Here is an 18,655-nt window from a genome sequence, read left to right on the forward strand (position 1 = left end):
TTAAAGAATTATTATAGCATTTTTCACAAATTGCTACTGTCATTTTTGCCAGCTTGTTTACAGTCTAAACGGAAATGATTTTGTCAGACTATTTGTATCATTTTTATTGATCGAATTTGCAAAAAATAAAAATGCTCCGTTTTCAAAAATCCAGTGAATGTGGATAGAATGCAATAGTCATTCCACTCAATCTCATCGCACATGGCTACGTGCCTCATCAGCTATCAGCTCATGTACGACTTGATTTCATGGAATAACTGTTAAATAGCCAGGGAGTCATTGATTTTCACCACCCTAACAAAATAAAAATAACATCACAACCCAAAGTTATTATACAACCCCAATTCCAAAAAAGTTGGGACGCTGTGTAAACTGTAAATAAAAACAGAATGCGATAACTCGCAAATCATGGAAACCCGATATTTCATTGAAAATAGTACAAAGACAACATATCAAATGTTGAAACTGAGAAATTTTATTGATTTTTGAAAAATATAGGCTCATTTTGAATTTGATGTCAGCAACGCGTTTCAGAAAAGTTGGGACGGGGCAAGAAAAGACTGAAAAAGTTGTGTAATGCTTAAAAAAAAAACTAATTTTTTTAATTGGCAACTGGTCAGTAAGATGATTGGGTATAAAAAGAGCATCCCAGAGAGGCGGAGTCTCTCAGAAGTAAAGATGGGGAGGGGTTCACTGCTCTGTGAAAGACTGTGTGGGCAAACAGTGCAACAATGTAAGAATAACGTTCCTTAATGTAAAACTGTAAAGAATTTGTGGATCACATCATCTATGGTACATAATATCATTAAAAGATTCAGAAATCTCTGTATGCAAGAGACAAGGCTGAAAATTGACATTGGATGCCTGTGATCTTCAGGACCTCAGGCGACACTGCATTAAAAGCAGACACGTGTCTGTACTGGAAATCACTGTATGGGCTCAGGAACACTTCAGAAAACAGTCGTCTGTGAAAACAGTTCATCACTGCCTCGAACAAATGCAAGTTAAAACCAGATATAAACAATATCCAGAAACACCGCCACCTTCTCTGGGCCCGAGCTCTTTTACGATGGACTGAGGCGAAGTGGAAAATTGTCCCGAGGTCTGATGAATCAATTCTTTCTTGAAATCATGGACCCCACATCCTCCAGGCTAAAGAGGAGAGGGACCATCCGGCTTGTTATTAGTACACAGTTCAAAAGCCAGCATCTGTGATGGTATGGGGTGCATTAGTGCATATGTCATGGGCAGCTTGTACATCTGGGAAGACATCATTAATGCTGAATGATATAAACACATCTCAGAGCAATATGCTGCCATCCAGACAAAATCTTTTTCAGGGAAGGCCTTCCTTCTTTCAGCAAGACGATGCCAAACTGCTTTCTGCACATATTAAAACTGCATGGGTCTGTAGTAAAAGAGTCCGGGTGCTAAACTGGCCTGCCTGCAGTCCAGACCTGTCTCCTGTTTAAAACATTTGGTGCATTATGAAGCGCAAAATACAACAAAGGAGACCCTGAACTGTTGAGCAACTAAAATTGGATATCAGGCAAGAATGGGGCAACATTTCTCTTTTAAAACTACAGCAATCTGTCTCGTCATTTCCCAAACATTTACAGAGTGTTGTTAAAAGTAGAGGTGATGCGACACAGTAGTAAACACGCCCCTGTCCCAACTTTTTTGAAACGTGTTGCTGACATCAAGCTCAAAATGAGCATATATTTTTCAAAAAACAATAAAATTTCTCAGTTTCAACATTTGATATGGTGTCTTTGTACTATTTTCAAAGAAATAAAACGTTTCTATGATTTGCAAATTGTTGCATTCTGTTTTTATTTACAGTTTACAGAGCGTCCCAACATTTTTGGAAGTGGGGTTGTATTTATTTACTAGGATCCTACAGTTATTAGTTGTTCCAAGAGTACAAAGCTTTCGGACACCAACCGTGTTCAAAATATTTCTTGTGTACAATTCGGTAGCATTTGAATTGCTGTACATACAGTATTCAAAGGTGAAATATCTACTTTCAGTGTTTGTACCAAGTCTGTTGAAATAAATTTTTCCTAAACTATTTGGCTAAAAGTCAATTCGCTTGATTTAACAAAATGGTCAGAATAAATGCACTCTAAAGGTTTTACAATTTAGTAAAAAAAAAAAAAATGATGAAATATTGCTGCAAGTATTGTGTGTAAGGCATTTAATGGCTTCAGACTTTTGCAATTCGACATCCCTATGGCATGTGCGTTCTTAGCAAAATCCTACTGGTTAATTCTAAAGAAGGTGGCATATGAATTGAAATCATACCCAGAGACAGTGCCCAGCTTCTTCCCCCCCACTCTCCCATTCCTGCCCATTATCCATTCAGATGCTAGAGTTGCTAGGCAACACGGTGGCAGCTGAGGAATTGGAGCAGTTTGCAGTTATGAGAGAAGGAGAGATGGCATTGCAATGACACCTGCAGTTTCCCCGATGGTGAATTCAGCAATACAAGCAATTTGTGTGAGATTGAAGCTTCCACTTGAACAAGCCTGAGTAGACTTGGCACTGTTTATCATGCACATCATTTTTAGCTCAATAACATTTAGGCAGTCGGAATGGAATAATGGGAATCCATTAGGAAGGCTTCAGGAGAGTCTGAAATCATGGAGATGTTTTAACTCTGATGTGACTCTCTATTCTTGTCGTATTAAGCCAGTGATGCATTTGTAGTCAGAAAGAAAATGGGCACCCGACTGAGTTTGAGCTGCAGTCAGTAGTCATCTAGGGTGAGGTAAGCACCATGGAGCGGAGATGTTGGGAGAAGGTTATGTTTTCAGTGCAGTTTGTTTGTAAGCAGGCTTGTAAGAACCTACCCAGCTGATTTCCATGAAACTTGGTGGAAGGGTGTAGCACAGGCCAAGGAAGATCCCATTAAATTTTGGAGCGGGTCTGAGTCATGGGCTCGATCCACGAAATTAGTTATACATTCACTAAGGCTGGGGCGGCACAGTGGTGTAGTGGTTAGCGCTGTCGCCTCACAGCAAGAAGGTCCGGGTTCGAGCCCAGTGGCCGGCGAGGGCCTTTCTGTGCGGAGTTTGCATGTTCTCCCCGTGTCTGCATGGGTTTCCTCCGGGTGCTCCGGTTTCCCCCACAGTCCAAAGACATGCAGGTTAGGTTAACTGGTGACTCTAAATTGACTGTAGGTGTGAATGTGAGTGTGAATGGTTGTCTGTGTCTATGTGTCAGCCCTGTGATGACCTGGCGACTTGTCCAGGGTGTACCCCGCCTTTCGCCCGTAGTCAGCTGGGATAGGCTCCAGCTTGCCTGCGACCCTGTAGAACAGGATAAAGCGGCTACAGATGAGATGAGATTCACTAAGGCTACTATCACACTATCTCGTATCTTGCCACGTAAGCGGCGTGCGGGTCAAACACCAAAAAATTAGGTGTATTTTGTCCAAAATTAAAGTCCTGTGACGTACACGGCGTATGTGTGGTGTATCTGGGGTTTGTATGGGGTTCAAGGGACATAAAGTTATGGTGTACTGAGGCATATGTGTGGCGTATGATGCGTAACTGTTTCGTTGGCGTGGCATTTCATTCTTAAGCCCAGCACACACGGACAGCTTCTCGTCACAAGCGTATTGCGATTTTTGGATGCAAGTTTCCCCTCTCGGGTAGCTGCACGTGCGTGTTATCTGCGACCAGTGGGCGATTTGGGGAGAGGGATGCAAGTCACATGGAAATCACATGACTACTTCACGGGCGGGGATTGGCTTAGCCTTTGGAGGCGATCGCTTCATTATCGTAAAGACACGCACACATGGTGATATCTCTGCAACAGGTCAGCAACTGGTGTTTTTTTTTTTTGTTGTTGCAGAATATTAAGCATGTTTGATACCTGTGATCTGTTACAAGCAAGAAAAAATCGCCGTCGCAAATATCCGCACACGAAGCGATTTTTCAGTTGCGCAACCAAGCGATGGAAAATCGCCCGTGTGTGCCAGGCTTTACGTGTGACGTTGCTGCGCCGTTCACGCTGTGTTCGTTGTCATTCGTCAGAGTCAAGAAAGCATCATGCCAGCGAAGAAGTCAGGACCCAAGAAGGGTGAGGGAATAGGGAAGACATCAGCCGCATCCACCCAGCCAGCCCCCGAGCCGCCTTCATCGGACACATGTCAACTAAAGCGTTCGCACGGCGTAATGGGTGTTCGAGCAACATTCCCGCTGCGTCACTGCTGCATAGCTTTCGTCTTTATGCCGTACACGTGACGCATGTGTGACGTATCGAAGCTGCTACGGATTTTTAAGGACGGACTTAAAAATACGCTGCACCCTGGCGTACAGGGAGATCGTGTTTCACATCCTAGAGTATTAGCTACGTAAGCTGGCGATGCTATGACATTCCTTTCTTACTGCCACGTATCCTGATACGCCGTACATGCGCAAGGCTGAAACGCCAATGTGTGACACAAACATAACATTGTGAGATATGGCATTTTGTCTTGGCAGAAGTCTGCACTCAATAGTGCCATCCAGCTTATAATGCAGGAGATGAGAGTAAAGTTCTATAGTGGGGACAAAAACGTAGTCAGTGTAGAAACATGATATCTTCATATCACAATCCGCATTCATGAGTTGCGGTAATCCTCTGGGATACACATGAATAGTTTCGGAAATCTATCCAGACATATAAAGTGGTTGCGGTTACAGATTTGCACATCATAGAAGAGTCAACAGTTGTCTTTGGCAAAGGTCTGCGCTCTCTGGGTGCCCTTCTAGTTGAACTGTGAATTCAAGAGCCCCGGCCAACGGAATAGGTACAGTACTAGGCCAGTGTTAGGCCAGTAATAACGAAATTGATGTGCTACTTAATATTATGCAGCGGTCGCGCTGGATATTTGCCTTACTGTTTTTCTTTCTGCCTTGTAGGATTTTTTTTTTTTTTTTGTTAGCAATCTTTACACCTCTGCATGAGAATCTGTTTTTATGACAATGAAGACAATAGGAGGGTGTACCTATCTTGAAAAAACATTATTCTTTATAATAGTAATACGTTCTGATGATAAGTGGATTTTTTTCCCCATAATTCTTCGCATTTTATCACGCTTCATCTTGCATTGTTAGAATTCTTCATGGTCCTTTCCTCACCGCATGCCCTCACCCTTCCTACTATGCCTCCCGTTAGCTTAGCTGTCCTCCTAAGAGCTGTTAATTGGCTAGCTGATAGGGTCAGAGGTCGCGCTATTCTCAGCAGGCTGGGTCATTGGTCTCGGCTCTTGGAGTGCGGTGTGTGTAGTAGGAGCATCGTGGGGTTAATCCTTAATTCTGGGGTTAGAACATCTACCCGCTAAGGGGGGAGGAAGGAGCTCCTGCTCTGTGAGGTCAGAGCGGCTGTGTGATGATTTTTCGGAGCACGCTTTCAAAGTGGAGAGGAATTGAGCTTGAGGTCAACAAGCCAAATGTTCATAATAAGGCCTGACCTTTTTTTTTTTTTTTTAAATATATACACTACTGTTCAAAAGTTTGGGGTCACTTTGAAATGTCCTTATTTTTGAAAGAAAAGCACTGTTCTTTTCAATGCAGATCACTTTAAACTAATCAGAAATCCACTCTATACATTGCTAATGTGGTAAATGACTATTCTAGCTGCAAATGTGTGGTTTTTGGTGCAATATCTCCATAGGTGTATAGAGGCCCATTTCCAGCAACTCTCACTCCAGTGTTCTAATGGTACAATGTGTTTGCTCATTGCCTCAGAAGGCTAATGGATGATTAGAAAACCCTTGTACAATCATGTTAGCACAGCTGAAAACAGTTGAGCTCTTTAGAGAAGCTATAAAACTGACCTTCCTTTGAGCAGATTGAGTTTCTGGAGCATCACATTTGTGGGGTCGATTAAATGCTCAAAATGGCCAGAAAAATGTCTGGCCTATATTTTCTATTCATTTTACAACTTATGGTGGGAAATAAAAGTGTGACTTTTCATGGAAAACACAAAATTGTCTGGGTGACCCCAAACTTTTGAACGGTAGTGTAAATAGTGGAATTTTTTTTCTTCTTCAAATGGCACATAGACTGTGTATGACCTACAAGAGATCAGCTCTCAAATTCACATCATTCAGCGTGGTTAAAGGACCCATGGCATGGTGGTTTGTTGATGCTTTAAACGGGCTCATGGAGGTTTCCGGATGTTATATCCACAGCCTTTCTCGAAATGAACCCTTGGCACGTAGATATAGCCTCCTGGGAGAAAGCCCCATTTCAGCGCTTTTCCCAGTGTGTCGTTTTGCTAATGAGAAGCATGGAGGCGGGGAAGGGTAGAGGGTGGGGGCGGGCCATGGGGGGGAGGGGCTTGACCAAGCTGCGGACATGCTACCTGTGTGTGAACAGTAGCAATGGCAGGTCAAGCAACAGTCCAAGCTTTCGCTTTTGACCCGGAGTCCGACCCCGAAGCAGAAGCGCAAGCAGTTGAACAAACTGTAAATCACCGACTTGAGCAGGAGTACCTTCAGTGCAGAGTACCTGGCTAACTGCAGGAAGCGGTTAGCTGCACAGCTAATGTAGCCATTGCAAGGCTAACGTGGCACCGATTTTAAAACACGGCAAAACATAAGCTCATAAGTTACAGTCAATTTCCAGACTAAACTCAGTTTAACAGAGCATGCTGCATGCTTTTTGGTTTTGTAGCGCAGAGTACCTGGCTAACTGCAGGAAGCGGTTAGCTGCACAGCTAATGTAGCCATTGCAAGGCTAACGCGGCACCGATTTTAAAACACGGCAAAACGACTTAACAGTTATACACTTACTTGTTCGGTGTTTGTGGCTGATGCGGCAGGGATGCTTAGTACGGACCCAGGCTTCAGTGACAGTTGATGTGCAAAACCTGCCCTGTACTGTCCCAAGTTGTGGAAACATTCATCAGGAAAATGCTTCCGACAAACATACACCGTTTTAGGTAGACTCGACAGCGTATTATTGGAGTAAATAAAATTAAGCCACTGCGTCTTCAGGGGCTCTCCCGTCGGCAGTAAAAACAAACTCTTTTCTGTGTTGTCACATCCATGTACAGCGCAATTTCCATGTTTCGCTCGCTTAGGTGGTGCCATGTTGTTGTGTCCTCTATGGTCTCCTCACTACAAAATTGAAGTGACGTATCTATGGTGGCAACTTTTGAGCTGGGCGGGCAGTCCATACAGTGGGTGGGAATCCAGAGGGGGGGCGTGGGGATCATCTCCCTTGCTGACGTAGTAAAGGGAAGAGCTTATCAACGCGCCATTTTGACGCGCCATTCTCAAATGTTGACAAAGGGTGGGCATAGTTTGGTTTACACATTGACATTTCTAGCCACTGGGGTGACTTAAGAAGGTCAGAGGAACTCATTTTAATGTTAAAAAACCTCAGAAAGTGAAAATTTCATGCCATGGGACCTTTAATAAATATAAGGTGCTCTATGGTATTTGCTTGGATTCTGCATTCGCAAGAATTTCCCAAATACTGAACGGTAGGGATAGTCTTTTTTTTGTTTGTTTTTTTTGCCTTTTATTTTACCTACAAAGATAGAGATTGGTATTCTTTTATCTTACACTTGGCAGACACCAGAGCCTCACAATATTTTGACACTCATTTGATTCCCTGAACGTTTCCAGTCCTACCCTCAGGCTCAAAACATGACAATTTTCTCAGGACTTAAAAGCCGAGTAAACCCCGACCACATGCCAAAATCTAGCATGATAAAATCATGGTAAATAATGTTTAAGACATAAGAGCATCTCGAGAGAAGCAGAGCGAGAGAAATGCGGAGGGATTTTGGAGCTTCTGGGCGGCACTTCAAAGCCGAGTGACTGTGGCTCGTCCCTCTCTGTGTTTTCTCCAAACACACTGTGTGAGATGGATGAGTTGTGACAGTCTCACTCAGTGTAGCAGCAGTAATGATGAGGGGGAGAGAAGCGTTCTACCTCCTCCTCCTCTTCTAGAGTGATCTCTGAGCAAACATGTCTCGCCACCAGTTGAGCCCCGTCCATCTTTCCTTCCGTTTAGCCTGGAGGGATTTTTTTTTTTTTTGCTCCCCAACTGCTCCACTTCATAAATGCCTGTGTGCATATTTCTATCACGTTCATCTCTCAGGTCACTCACTCGTCTCCATCACTCATTCTGCTGAGAGTGCATATCATTTCCTTTTTTTCGCACTCATCTTTTTTTCTTTTTCTGAATCTTCTCATTTTTTCCTCTTCCAGTTAAATTCTGTACAACTCCCTCTCTCTATTTTTTCTTTTGCTCTTTCAATCGTTCTTTTGTTCTTTTTGCTTTTTTTCTTTCACACTCTTATGCTCTTTCTTTGTTTTGCTCTCTTTGCTCTTTAATTCATTCTTTCTTTGTTTCTTTTACTCTCTCGCTCTGTTTTGCTATTCTGCCCTCTTTCTTTCATTTTTAATTTTCTTTTGCTTTTGTGCTTTTTTTCTATTTTGCTTTCAGTTTTGCTCGTTTGCTTTTTCCTTTCTTATTTGCTCTCTCATTCTAGTTTTCCTTTCCTCCTTCTTTCTCTTTCCTTCAGCTTTGTTCTTTTTTCCATTTTACTTTCATACTCATGGTTTTCATTTTTGTCTCTCTCCTCATGTCTCTCTCCCTCCCCGTCTCTCTCTCTCTTCTCCCCCCGTCTCTCTCTGTCCCCCCCCGTCTCCCCTGTCTCGGTCTCTGTCTCTCTCAGGTCCCGTGTCTGCTGCCAGTGTTGATGTTGAAGCTGGGCCGAGTCTCCGACCTGACTCTGTCTCACGCTGTACTCTTCACCTTACCAAAGCTGGGAACACACACGGTGTGTATTTCCATTTCACTTCTCCACCACAGTGATCTGTAATTTCAGATGAAGTGTGTAAAGAACAAAAAAAGCGCAACAATGAACAATAAACACTTCACACGTAGGTCATACACTGTATACACGTAGATATCGTATTTTTTTTTTTAATTGGAGTCCTTCTTTTTTGTAAGCTTCCTGAGGTGGTCCTCTGTCCTCCACGCTCTCGTTCAGTTTTTGCTCCAAAAATAGAAATGTCTGGAACGGGCTGCATTTGGGCCGTAATTATGCTTCTCTTGTTGTTATGGCAACAGCTCACCTGGTGCTGTGGGCACATGCATGAAACAGTCCACTGCTTCCCCTTGCCATTGTTATTCACTGGTCTCTCCAGCCATGTGCATTATTCCTCCTGGCACTGTGCCCATGTATGGAGCTCAGAGACATTCATGTTTGCTTAGGATTTCAATAACGTCAACAAAATAAATATCTGGAACATGCATAAAATCACATGCTCTGGACCGGATGCCTAATACATAGTTTTATTGAATGTTTTTTTGCCGTAGGATCGTATCCGTGTTTGATGGCAGTGCCCTTTCCTGTTTCCTTCATATATTTTAGGCCTCAGGTCTGCGTAAACAATGCCGCACTGTTTTTAAGCCCAGTTTTAATAAAATAGCCCAACGTCTGTCCTCCCCTAATGAAATTCGGATGTGAAACAAGTAGTAAAGCACTGACTCGGTATTTCAGCTCTCTGAGAAAGCGGATTCATTGCCCCCATGCAACTAAGCCTTGTTATTGAAGTGCTTTAAGGGGAATTATGGTGTTCTAGATTGCTCGAGATGGGCCTTCAGAGTTTCCTCATTACGCTGAAGCTCGTCTTTGTTCTCTCAGTTCTGTATACCACAGGTCCTGCATGTTCTCCAGATGCTGGCCAGCTGCTCCAGGTTGAGGGCTGTGGCTCTGCGGCTGCTTGCTGCACTGTGGCAGAAACAGGTACAGCACTTTATTTTTATACCACTGATCTATTTCCCACTTGGGCTCACATGAAGTTTTCTCACCATGATATTTTCCCGAGTGATGCTGATGGTTTATTTTACATTTGACAATAAATTAATGTAATTCAGTCTTTAAAAGAATTTAATTGAAGAGCGTTATGGTTTTGATTTATTACAGAAGCAGACATTACATTTCGAAACGGCCTTAATCAAGTTTTGATATAAAACTAGATTTGCATTTCCTGAAAGAAAGGCTAGTGCTTTCAAAACAAAAAATTGAAAATAAATGCAAAGTAAAAGATTAGAAAGATTAAGCTATATTTATCATAGGTGCAAAGAGGGAGAGAGAAAGAGAGTTTACTTTACTTACCCAAAGTTCCTTCCTTGATATATAATGAGAGAAGATAGATAGATGGATTGTTTTTGTTTGTTAGCTGGCCTAGGCCTACAAAAACAGCCAAGTACAGTGGTGCTTGAAAGTTTGCGAACCCTTTAGAATTTTCTAGATTTCTGCATAAATATGACCTAAAACATCAGATTTTCACACAAGTCCTAAAAGTAGATAAAGAGAACCCAGTTAAACAAATGAGACAAAAATATTATACTTGGTCATTTATTTATTGAGGAAAATGATCCAATATTACATATCTGTGAGTGGCAAAAGTATGTGAACCTTTGCTTTCAGTATCTGGTGTGACCCCCTTGTGCAGCAATAACTGCAACTAAACGTTTGCGGTAACTGTTGATCAGTCCTGCACACCGGCTTGGAGGAATTTTAGCCCATTCCTCCGTACAGAACAGCTTCAACTCTGGGATGTTGGTGGGTTTCATCACATGAACTGCTCGCTTCAGGTCCTTCCACAACATTTCCATTGGATTAAGGTGCATGACCCACCTTCTCTTGAGATTCAGTTCATGGACAGATGTCCTGACATTTTCCTTTAGAATTCGCTGGTATAATTCAGAATTCATTGTTCCATCAATGATGGCAAGCCGTCCTGGCCCAGATGCAGCAAAACAGGCCCAAACCATGATACTACCACCACCATCAGGGCTTGAAATTAAATTTTTTTTTTTCACCAGCCAGGTGGACTAGTTACCTTCCAAAGTAACTCGCCAAACAGAAAATCAACTCGCCAAAATTTTGTTCATGTATGAATTTTACTTCTGTCAAAAATAACGCAAAAGAGAGTAGTTACCATTGTTCATGACTAATGTGCATTTATTCCAAGACCCGAGTATTTTGATACTGTTGTTAAATACATAAATGAGAACAACACAGAGCACCATAATATACCGGTAATATCAACAAATAATATATTGGAAAACTTGGCAACTTGGTGTATGAGTATTGAAAACAAATATACTTACTATCATGACTATAGCACCCAAAATATGTCCAACATGCTTTCTGTATTTAACCAATTGAGAGAGAAATAATTAGGAGCTTCATATTGACTAGGAATCAACTTGAAAAAAATTAATTATTCCGTAAAAATCGTATCGCAGCCAAGGCCTACCCTGCTCCCACGTTTGCTTATAAGTCCTTTGTCGTTTTTCCTCTTCAGACTGAGGTCGCTTTGTCCCCGTCTCTGGCGGTTTCTGTACACCTTTCAGAAAATTCCACATCGCAACGTAGCTTTGGCAGATGTAGATGTAAACAACAACAAAAACACGTGTTTAAATGGGCGATAATGTGGCCACATCGATTGAATTTGATAACGTGATGAGGCAGTGGGGGCGTGGCCAAGCATCGGCCTGTGAATGGAGGGCGGAGTCAGGGAAGGTAAGTGGTGGAATCATTGCACCTGATGGGGATTAAACTGTGTTTGTGTATCTTCCCCAGTAACCGCGCCATTTAAAAGGAGAGGAGAGCAGAGAAAGGGAGCTGTCACCAACCAGAACACGTGTGCGTGCGTAGCTGGGAAGTGATAAAAGGCTGAAAAGCTATAGCAGTAAATAGTTCATTGAGAACTCAGCTCTGGCTTGCTGTGCTTCTGTGCTCCACCCACCTGGTCCAATACTACACGTGATTACCGCGATATTCAACGAGATGCGTTATATGCATGCACAGTAGTGAAAAACCGACAGCCTGACTCGTACACGATATGATTTGGAATTCTTCGGTAGTTTCCGTCCTGCCGATAAACACATCGATTAACACAGACACGGCACACGCTTAATATGTGGCGGTGTTAGTTGACGGTATGTCTGAATCTTCGCTTCATGTATATATTTTTTATTTTCAACTAGCCAGCTGGGCTGGCTAGTGACAGGAATTACCCGCCAAATGACAAATTAAGTTGCCTCAGGCAACCCGACCACCACGAATTTCGAGCCCTGACCATGTTTTACAGATGGGATAAGGTTCTTATGCTGGAATGCAGTGTTTTCCTTTCTCCAAACATCACGCTTCTCATTTAAACCAAAAAGTTCTACTTTGGTCTCATCCGTCCACAAAACATTTTTCCAATAGCCTTCTGGCTTGTCCACGTGATCTTTAGCAAACTGCAGACGAGCAGCAATGTTCTTTGTGGAGAGCAGTGACTTTCTCCTTGCAACCCTGCCATGCACACCATTGTTATTCATGAACAGTAACATTAGCTAATGTGAGAGAGACCTTCAGTTGCTTAGAAGTTACCCTGGGGTCCTTTGTGACCTCACCGACTATTACACGCCTTGCTCTTGGAGTGATCTGTGTTGGTTGACCACTCCTGGGGAGGGTAACAATGGTCTTGAATTTCCTCCATTTGTACACAATCTGTCTGACTGTGGATTGGTGGAGTCCAAACTCTTTAGAGACGGTTTTGTAACCTTTTCCAGCCTGATGAACATCAACAACGCTTTTTCTGAGGTCCTCAGAAATCTCCTTTGTTCGTGCCATGATACACTTCCACAAACGTGTTGTGAAGCTCAGACTTTGATAGATCCCTGTTCTTTAAATAAAACAGGGTGCCCACTCACACCTGATTGTCATCCCACTGATTGAAAACACCTGACTCTAATTTCACCTTCAAATTAACTGCTAATCCTAGAGGTTCACATACTTTTGACACTCACAGATATGTAATATTGGATCATTTTCCTCAATAAATAAATGACCAAGTATAATATTTTTTGTCTCATTTGTTTAACTGGGTTCTCTTTATCTACTTTTAGGACTTGTGTGAAAATCTGATGATGTTTGTCATATTTATGCAGAAATATAGAAAATTCTAAAGGGTTCACAAACTTTCAAGCACCACTACAATATGTAACAAGTAAAGCTTACAATAATTTGACCAATTATTATTATTTTTTTGGCCAACTTTTCAGTGATGACATTAACATATCCTTGACTTGCAAGTGACATCAAAGCAAAATAGAAACCCGGATGTCGGCCATGTTGGTGGAGATACAAATGCGGGTTCAAGAGACATTCCATATAAAACATACTCACGCGTGTGCAACGGTCTCTGTTTTTCCACTGCTTTAAGCGTTCTTTTAGCTATGCCATATCTTTGTGTTGTATATGGTTGTGGTCACAACAGTACTCGTGACCGCGGCACGTTCCAATTTTTTAGTATTCCGTCCGTGATTCGAAAAGAGGGCGAGGAAAAACTGAGGCTTAGTACGGAGAGGAGACGAGCACGGCTGAATAACATTGGCAGGGCTGATCTAAGAGGCTAAAACCGAAACAGCTCGTGTTTGCAGTAATCATTTTCTCTCGGGTGAGATTCAGAAGCTTTCTCGGATAATATCATGGAAGAATTTTATTTTGTGTTGCTAGAATTTTGCTATAAAATGAGCGTTCTCTTGTCGTGGTTCACTCGGTCGTTGTTATAATTTTAACACGTGTATTACCATTTCACTTCTAGGAGCGCCAGCAAAATTATAGAATAGAAACAATCCAGACTGGGCACCCACTCAGAACATGGGCTATGTTTCGTCCAAGGTCAGACCTGATTCTTCGACAGCCAAACCAGATAGAACGCGATATCTGGATACTCGATGGTCAGTAGAAGAGTCTTATCTTCAGAAAAGTCTGACTTTATTCAATAATATGGGTCAAAACCACACATATCTATCTTCTCTTTGTATTGAATCTTTGCTCGACCGTTCAAATCGTGGTAATACTGAGAAAATTCAGCCTTGTTTACAGACACGCTTTCAGCAGCTGCCATCCTAGTTGCTTTGTATATCCACCGTCATGGCGGATGCTCATGACGTAGCACATTTTGATCACATGGTCGCAAGTCATCTATTCCTGGGCTCTAGCTAATTTTTTTTCTTGATGTGAACAACTGTGAGGTGACTGTGTAGAGCAAGCAGGAAAGTTATAGAAGAGCTTTGCGATTAACAATCCTTTGCTTGGTTTCATCGGAGATAACACGTACCTGAAAAGTTTGCCTGGTGTCTCTTCACGCTAATTAATCTGCCTAGTACAAATGCTTCTTCTGTTTCCCAGATGATCAGCAGATGTGTGTAGTGCAGCAGGGCATGGGGGTTTGGATGTATGTGCTGTAGTATGTGCCAAATGTAAATTTTTGTTGTGCAACAGGAAATAAGGAGTTTTTTCTAGTTGTTACTTGTCCACCAGGATAGGCTGGATAGGAGATCTGCTTATTCCAGGTGCCCTGGCTTGTGATTTGTCCATTGCTGTGTCAGTATTGCAAAGTCCAAAACTGAGATAATGAAATGCAAAAAAAAGTTCACACCACTGTTGTAAGGTTATGTAACCGTGTTGGCCCATAATCATTCTCATGATGATGATGATTATTATTAGTGTTGTTGATCGATCTATCTGTCTGTCTGTCTGACAGAAAGACTACAGACAGACAGACCCCTGCAGTGACATAGCCGCTCTGTCGGCTCCAGCCATCAGTCTCTAGGGAAGAATTACAGTAATGGTTTCCTGTTGCCTTCTACTGGATTATTGTAGAGGATTTCTCCTTTCAGTTCTCTCAAACACACACATACGTACACACACACACCTATGGGCAATTTAGAGTAGCCAGTTCACCTAACCGCATGTCTTTAGACTGTGGGGGAAACTGGCGCACCCAGAGGAAACCCAAACAGACACGGGGAGAGCATGCAAACTCCGTGAGGTTTGAACCCAGAACCTTGTTGCTGTGAGGCGACAGTGCTCACCACTACACCACCGTGCCATAGTGTTATGTAAGGGATAATGTACATTGAGCCCTCGAAGTGGTGGATAGGTTCACCTATCTGGGCTTCACCATCTCCAGCAACCCCTCTCTCGACACCGAGCTGAGCGTGCGGATCGGCAAAGCAGTAACAGCAATGGCCCATCTTACAAAGAGAGTCTGGGACAACACCATGCTCACGACCAACATCAAAATGAGAGTGTATCAGGCCTGTGTGCTGAGCACTCTGCTCTATGGAAGCGAAGCATGGACCCTCTACTCGCGCCAAGAACGCAGACTGAACGCCTTCCACATGCGCTGTCTCGGAAGACTTCTGGGCATCGCCTGGCAGAACCGTGTCACCAACACCGATGTCCTGGCCAAGGCAGGGATGCCCAGCATGTTTGCCATGCTGACCCAGAGACGCCTGCGGCTTCAACCCCGCAGACCTGGAGACGGCGGCCTCAGACTGCACCGGCTGGCGGTCCACCACCAAGGCCGTCGTTGGGGAAGCCGAGGAAAGGAGAGAGACCTGGTGGGGGAGAGGAGGCTCCGTCGACAGCGGAGACTGCAGACGGCATCAACAGACACCTGACCAAGCAACTTCACCTGCAGCAACTGTAGCAGACCGTGCGGCTCACGCATCGGCCTATAGAGATCTTGCATGTGACGTCACAGCCGATCCAGATTGTGACAGACGTCATCGTGTTGGTCAAACGCCATATTCCGCCTTCTACTTCTGGTTCTACTTCTGCTTTTACTTCTACCTTTTCTTCAATTCTACTACAACGGCTGCGGCTACAAGCTCTCCCTACCTGTGCACGGTTTTTATGTTTTTTGTGTGTATTTTTGCGTGTTGTTCGTCTGTACCGGACTTCAATATCCACTACAACCGTATGGACTTACTGGACATTGGTTTCCAGCAGAAAATGACGGTTTGTAGCGATTTCCATCGCATGCACAACATTCCGGACGAGAAAAAAAAAAAAAACATTCCGGACGAGACCAGATTGCGAGACCAGCGGGGTCTCCGTGGATTGTTATCGGAAGCAAAGGGAAGGAGGCAGCGCCGGGAGCCGAAGCAAAAGCGAGGCTACAGGCAGAGCCGGCCTGTTGACTAAGCTCAGAAAACAGCTACTCAAACCTCCACTGCCAAGCCTCTTCCTCTCCAACGCCAGATCCATGTAAACAACACAGACGATTTGGAATTACCTTATTCTATAATCGGCTGGTCAGTGCTTTACTCAATACTTAAGTGACTTACCCATCCAGTGAGGATAATTTTCTTGTTTACAAGATGCCACATCTGAGTCGCTGACAAATCCTGAATTTCTGTAAAGATAACTGTCCAGAGATTTATAAGCACGCAGTGCTTCACCACTGAACAGCGAGGGAAAGTTAATGAGGTAATCATACACGTCCGGGTATTCCGCTGGCAGTTCAAAATCCAGTTGTGAAAACTCCGTCCGGAAAGCCATAAGGGTCACAAATCTGTAGATCGTTTATTTTAGACATATATCTAGTTATCTGTTCATTAGAAAAATGAGCCATGTAGTCCGTCGGTTGAAATTGATCCATTCTGTACACGAGTGCAGCAGTATTCAGCGGTGTTTTTGACCGACACGATGGCGGTTGTGTACTTTCCGGTCACGTGACTGCAAGATCTCTATACAGTCATACTTGGCGCTGCAACTCGACAACTGATGGATGACCCCTGGCGCAGATCACCATGATCTTTTGAGATCGAAGGAGCCAACAACAATGTACATTGAGCCAGTTATTATTGCAAAATAAACCCTGACAGGGTGATACAGATACACAGCTATTTACTAAAGCAGTCAATAATTTGATACAAAATACTGCTTTTAAAATAATTGTATTGCTTCCGCTAATGATGCAGTCCAGAGCAACGGTCTGTTATACAGAAATAAAAGATCATAGAGTGCAGATCATAATCGACCAATCAGAATCGAGTATTCAGCAAAGCCGTGTAATAATAATAATATTTTGATTCCTGGTAGTTATAGTCAAATATATAATTGATTGTTGATTTGATTATAAAGGTAGACTGCCTTTCAGATTTTTCAGGTTTAGGTCATAAAAAGATTTTTCACCGACACCCAATTATTTTTGTTGAGTGGACCGAAAGCTACTGAATTTGAATCACATACTTCCACGTGGCCCTAAATTCTCCGCTGTTTTTTCCTGCTTCACCATGATGCAGTACAAGATCCTACATCATGCGTCACGTGGTGGGCTTTCCCCGTTCGTGCAAGGCATTGTGGGATACAAATTTGAAACAGGAGAGAAAAATGGAGGATGAGAGTGTGCGAATGAAACTTGAAAGACCGACTACATTAAAGGAAAGCGAGAAGAAAAGACGTTATGTTGCGAAGGAAAGGAAACACAGAACCAAACTAATAAATATCAGCGGTCAGCGAGCACCTTGGTGTGATCAGCTGTTCGTTTAGTGACAGAATGATGGAACTGTCAGTGCACGGTCAAAGTAAACTTGCGCATGCGCACACGGACTTCCTCTGTCTGCTTGACTGCACGAAGCGAGCGATTTCATGCACATTATTTGCTCAGGGAATCCCCTCAAATTAAATAACTTCCCAGCCATAGAATGACCTGATATTCTGTGAGATATTACAGAAATAAACATACATATCGCCACAATGACAATTTCAGAGGGAACTAAATTTCACCGATTTTATGAAATCGAAAGACCGTCTACTTTTAATGTCAACTGTTTTCACTACTTGGTGTGTAATATGTTAAACATTTCCCACAAGCATAGATGGGAATGAAATTATTCTGATTATTTTTCAAAGCATTGACAGTAATACTCTGCTTATTGAATATCGCAGTACGAATGTTTTTCTAGATGCAAATGCAAATCACTGAAATGGTGTCCTCAAGGTTATCTTTTGTGTACCTTTAAATACTTGGAAAGATGACTTAATGATTAATATAGCTAAACAGTCTGTTAATAAGTTATCTCAGTTATTAAAAAGTTACTGATTTCTTGATGGTCTGTAATGTGTGTGTGTGTGTGTGTGTGTGTGTGTGTGTGTAGGATCGTGTGTATCCAGACTTGCAGAAGCTGATGGCACTGCTGGAGAAGTCCTCAGTTGTGCTGGGGAAGGAGGTTCAGTGGGAGCAGGTTCTGGCCAGAGCTGCCTGTGTGCGGGACATCTGCAGGGAGAGGTCCTTCATACACTTAACACACTAACACACTGCGCTCACATTTCATCTCCATTTCATCAGCCTTCTAGTCTCCATTTCCAGAGGACTCTGAGAACCGTCACAGTTGGTTAAGTACTCCTATATAAAGCAGGGAGGCCGTATTTCGCGTACACGTTGTGGTATGCGCTGTCAGATCACATAACCACATAATGGGCTGAAAGACATTATAGGGTTCTTCTAAACATAAGATGAGAATTAGCACTGTCAGTCGAGCGCTTGCCTGATGGGAGAGTTTCCTGGGAGTAGTCAGATTCCTCACCAATCAAATAAAGAGTGCCGATTGCTGAGTTCCCAGGTGTTATTGTGTTTCTCCGGACTGCTTGAATCAGCACTATTCAACTCCTAATCTTTGCTCACCATCTCTCTCTGATCACCTGGGGATACCTGAGGGATTAAAGCAGAAATAAGAAGCAGCAGGGAAAGAGAAGTGCAGGACAAAGAGAAATTAATTCCTTCGACATGTTTTGGCTTAAAGCCACTTAAGCAAATCTGCTTGAATCCATATGCGTTTAT

At 42.9% G+C, this 18,655-nt stretch overlaps 1 protein-coding gene across 3 annotated transcripts in view; it reads left to right on the forward strand.

Annotated features, from left to right (window-relative positions):
* Nucleotides 1-18,655, forward strand: part of focad (focadhesin) — a 195,467-nt gene that overhangs the window by 78,433 nt on the left and 98,379 nt on the right. For all 3 annotated transcript variants that reach the window (XR_009655645.1, XM_060934188.1, XM_060934197.1), the window contains exons 12-14: nucleotides 8,686-8,790; nucleotides 9,661-9,762; nucleotides 17,973-18,103. Coding sequence is in view for 2 of the 3 variants with exons in the window: in XM_060934188.1 (XP_060790171.1) it covers nucleotides 8,686-8,790; nucleotides 9,661-9,762; nucleotides 17,973-18,103 (338 nt within the window). In the remaining variant the exon portion in view is untranslated. The remainder of the gene's footprint in view (nucleotides 1-8,685; nucleotides 8,791-9,660; nucleotides 9,763-17,972; nucleotides 18,104-18,655) is intronic.

This window comes from Neoarius graeffei, chromosome 1 (assembly GCF_027579695.1).
Source record: "Neoarius graeffei isolate fNeoGra1 chromosome 1, fNeoGra1.pri, whole genome shotgun sequence".
NCBI lineage: Eukaryota > Metazoa > Chordata > Actinopteri > Siluriformes > Ariidae > Neoarius > Neoarius graeffei.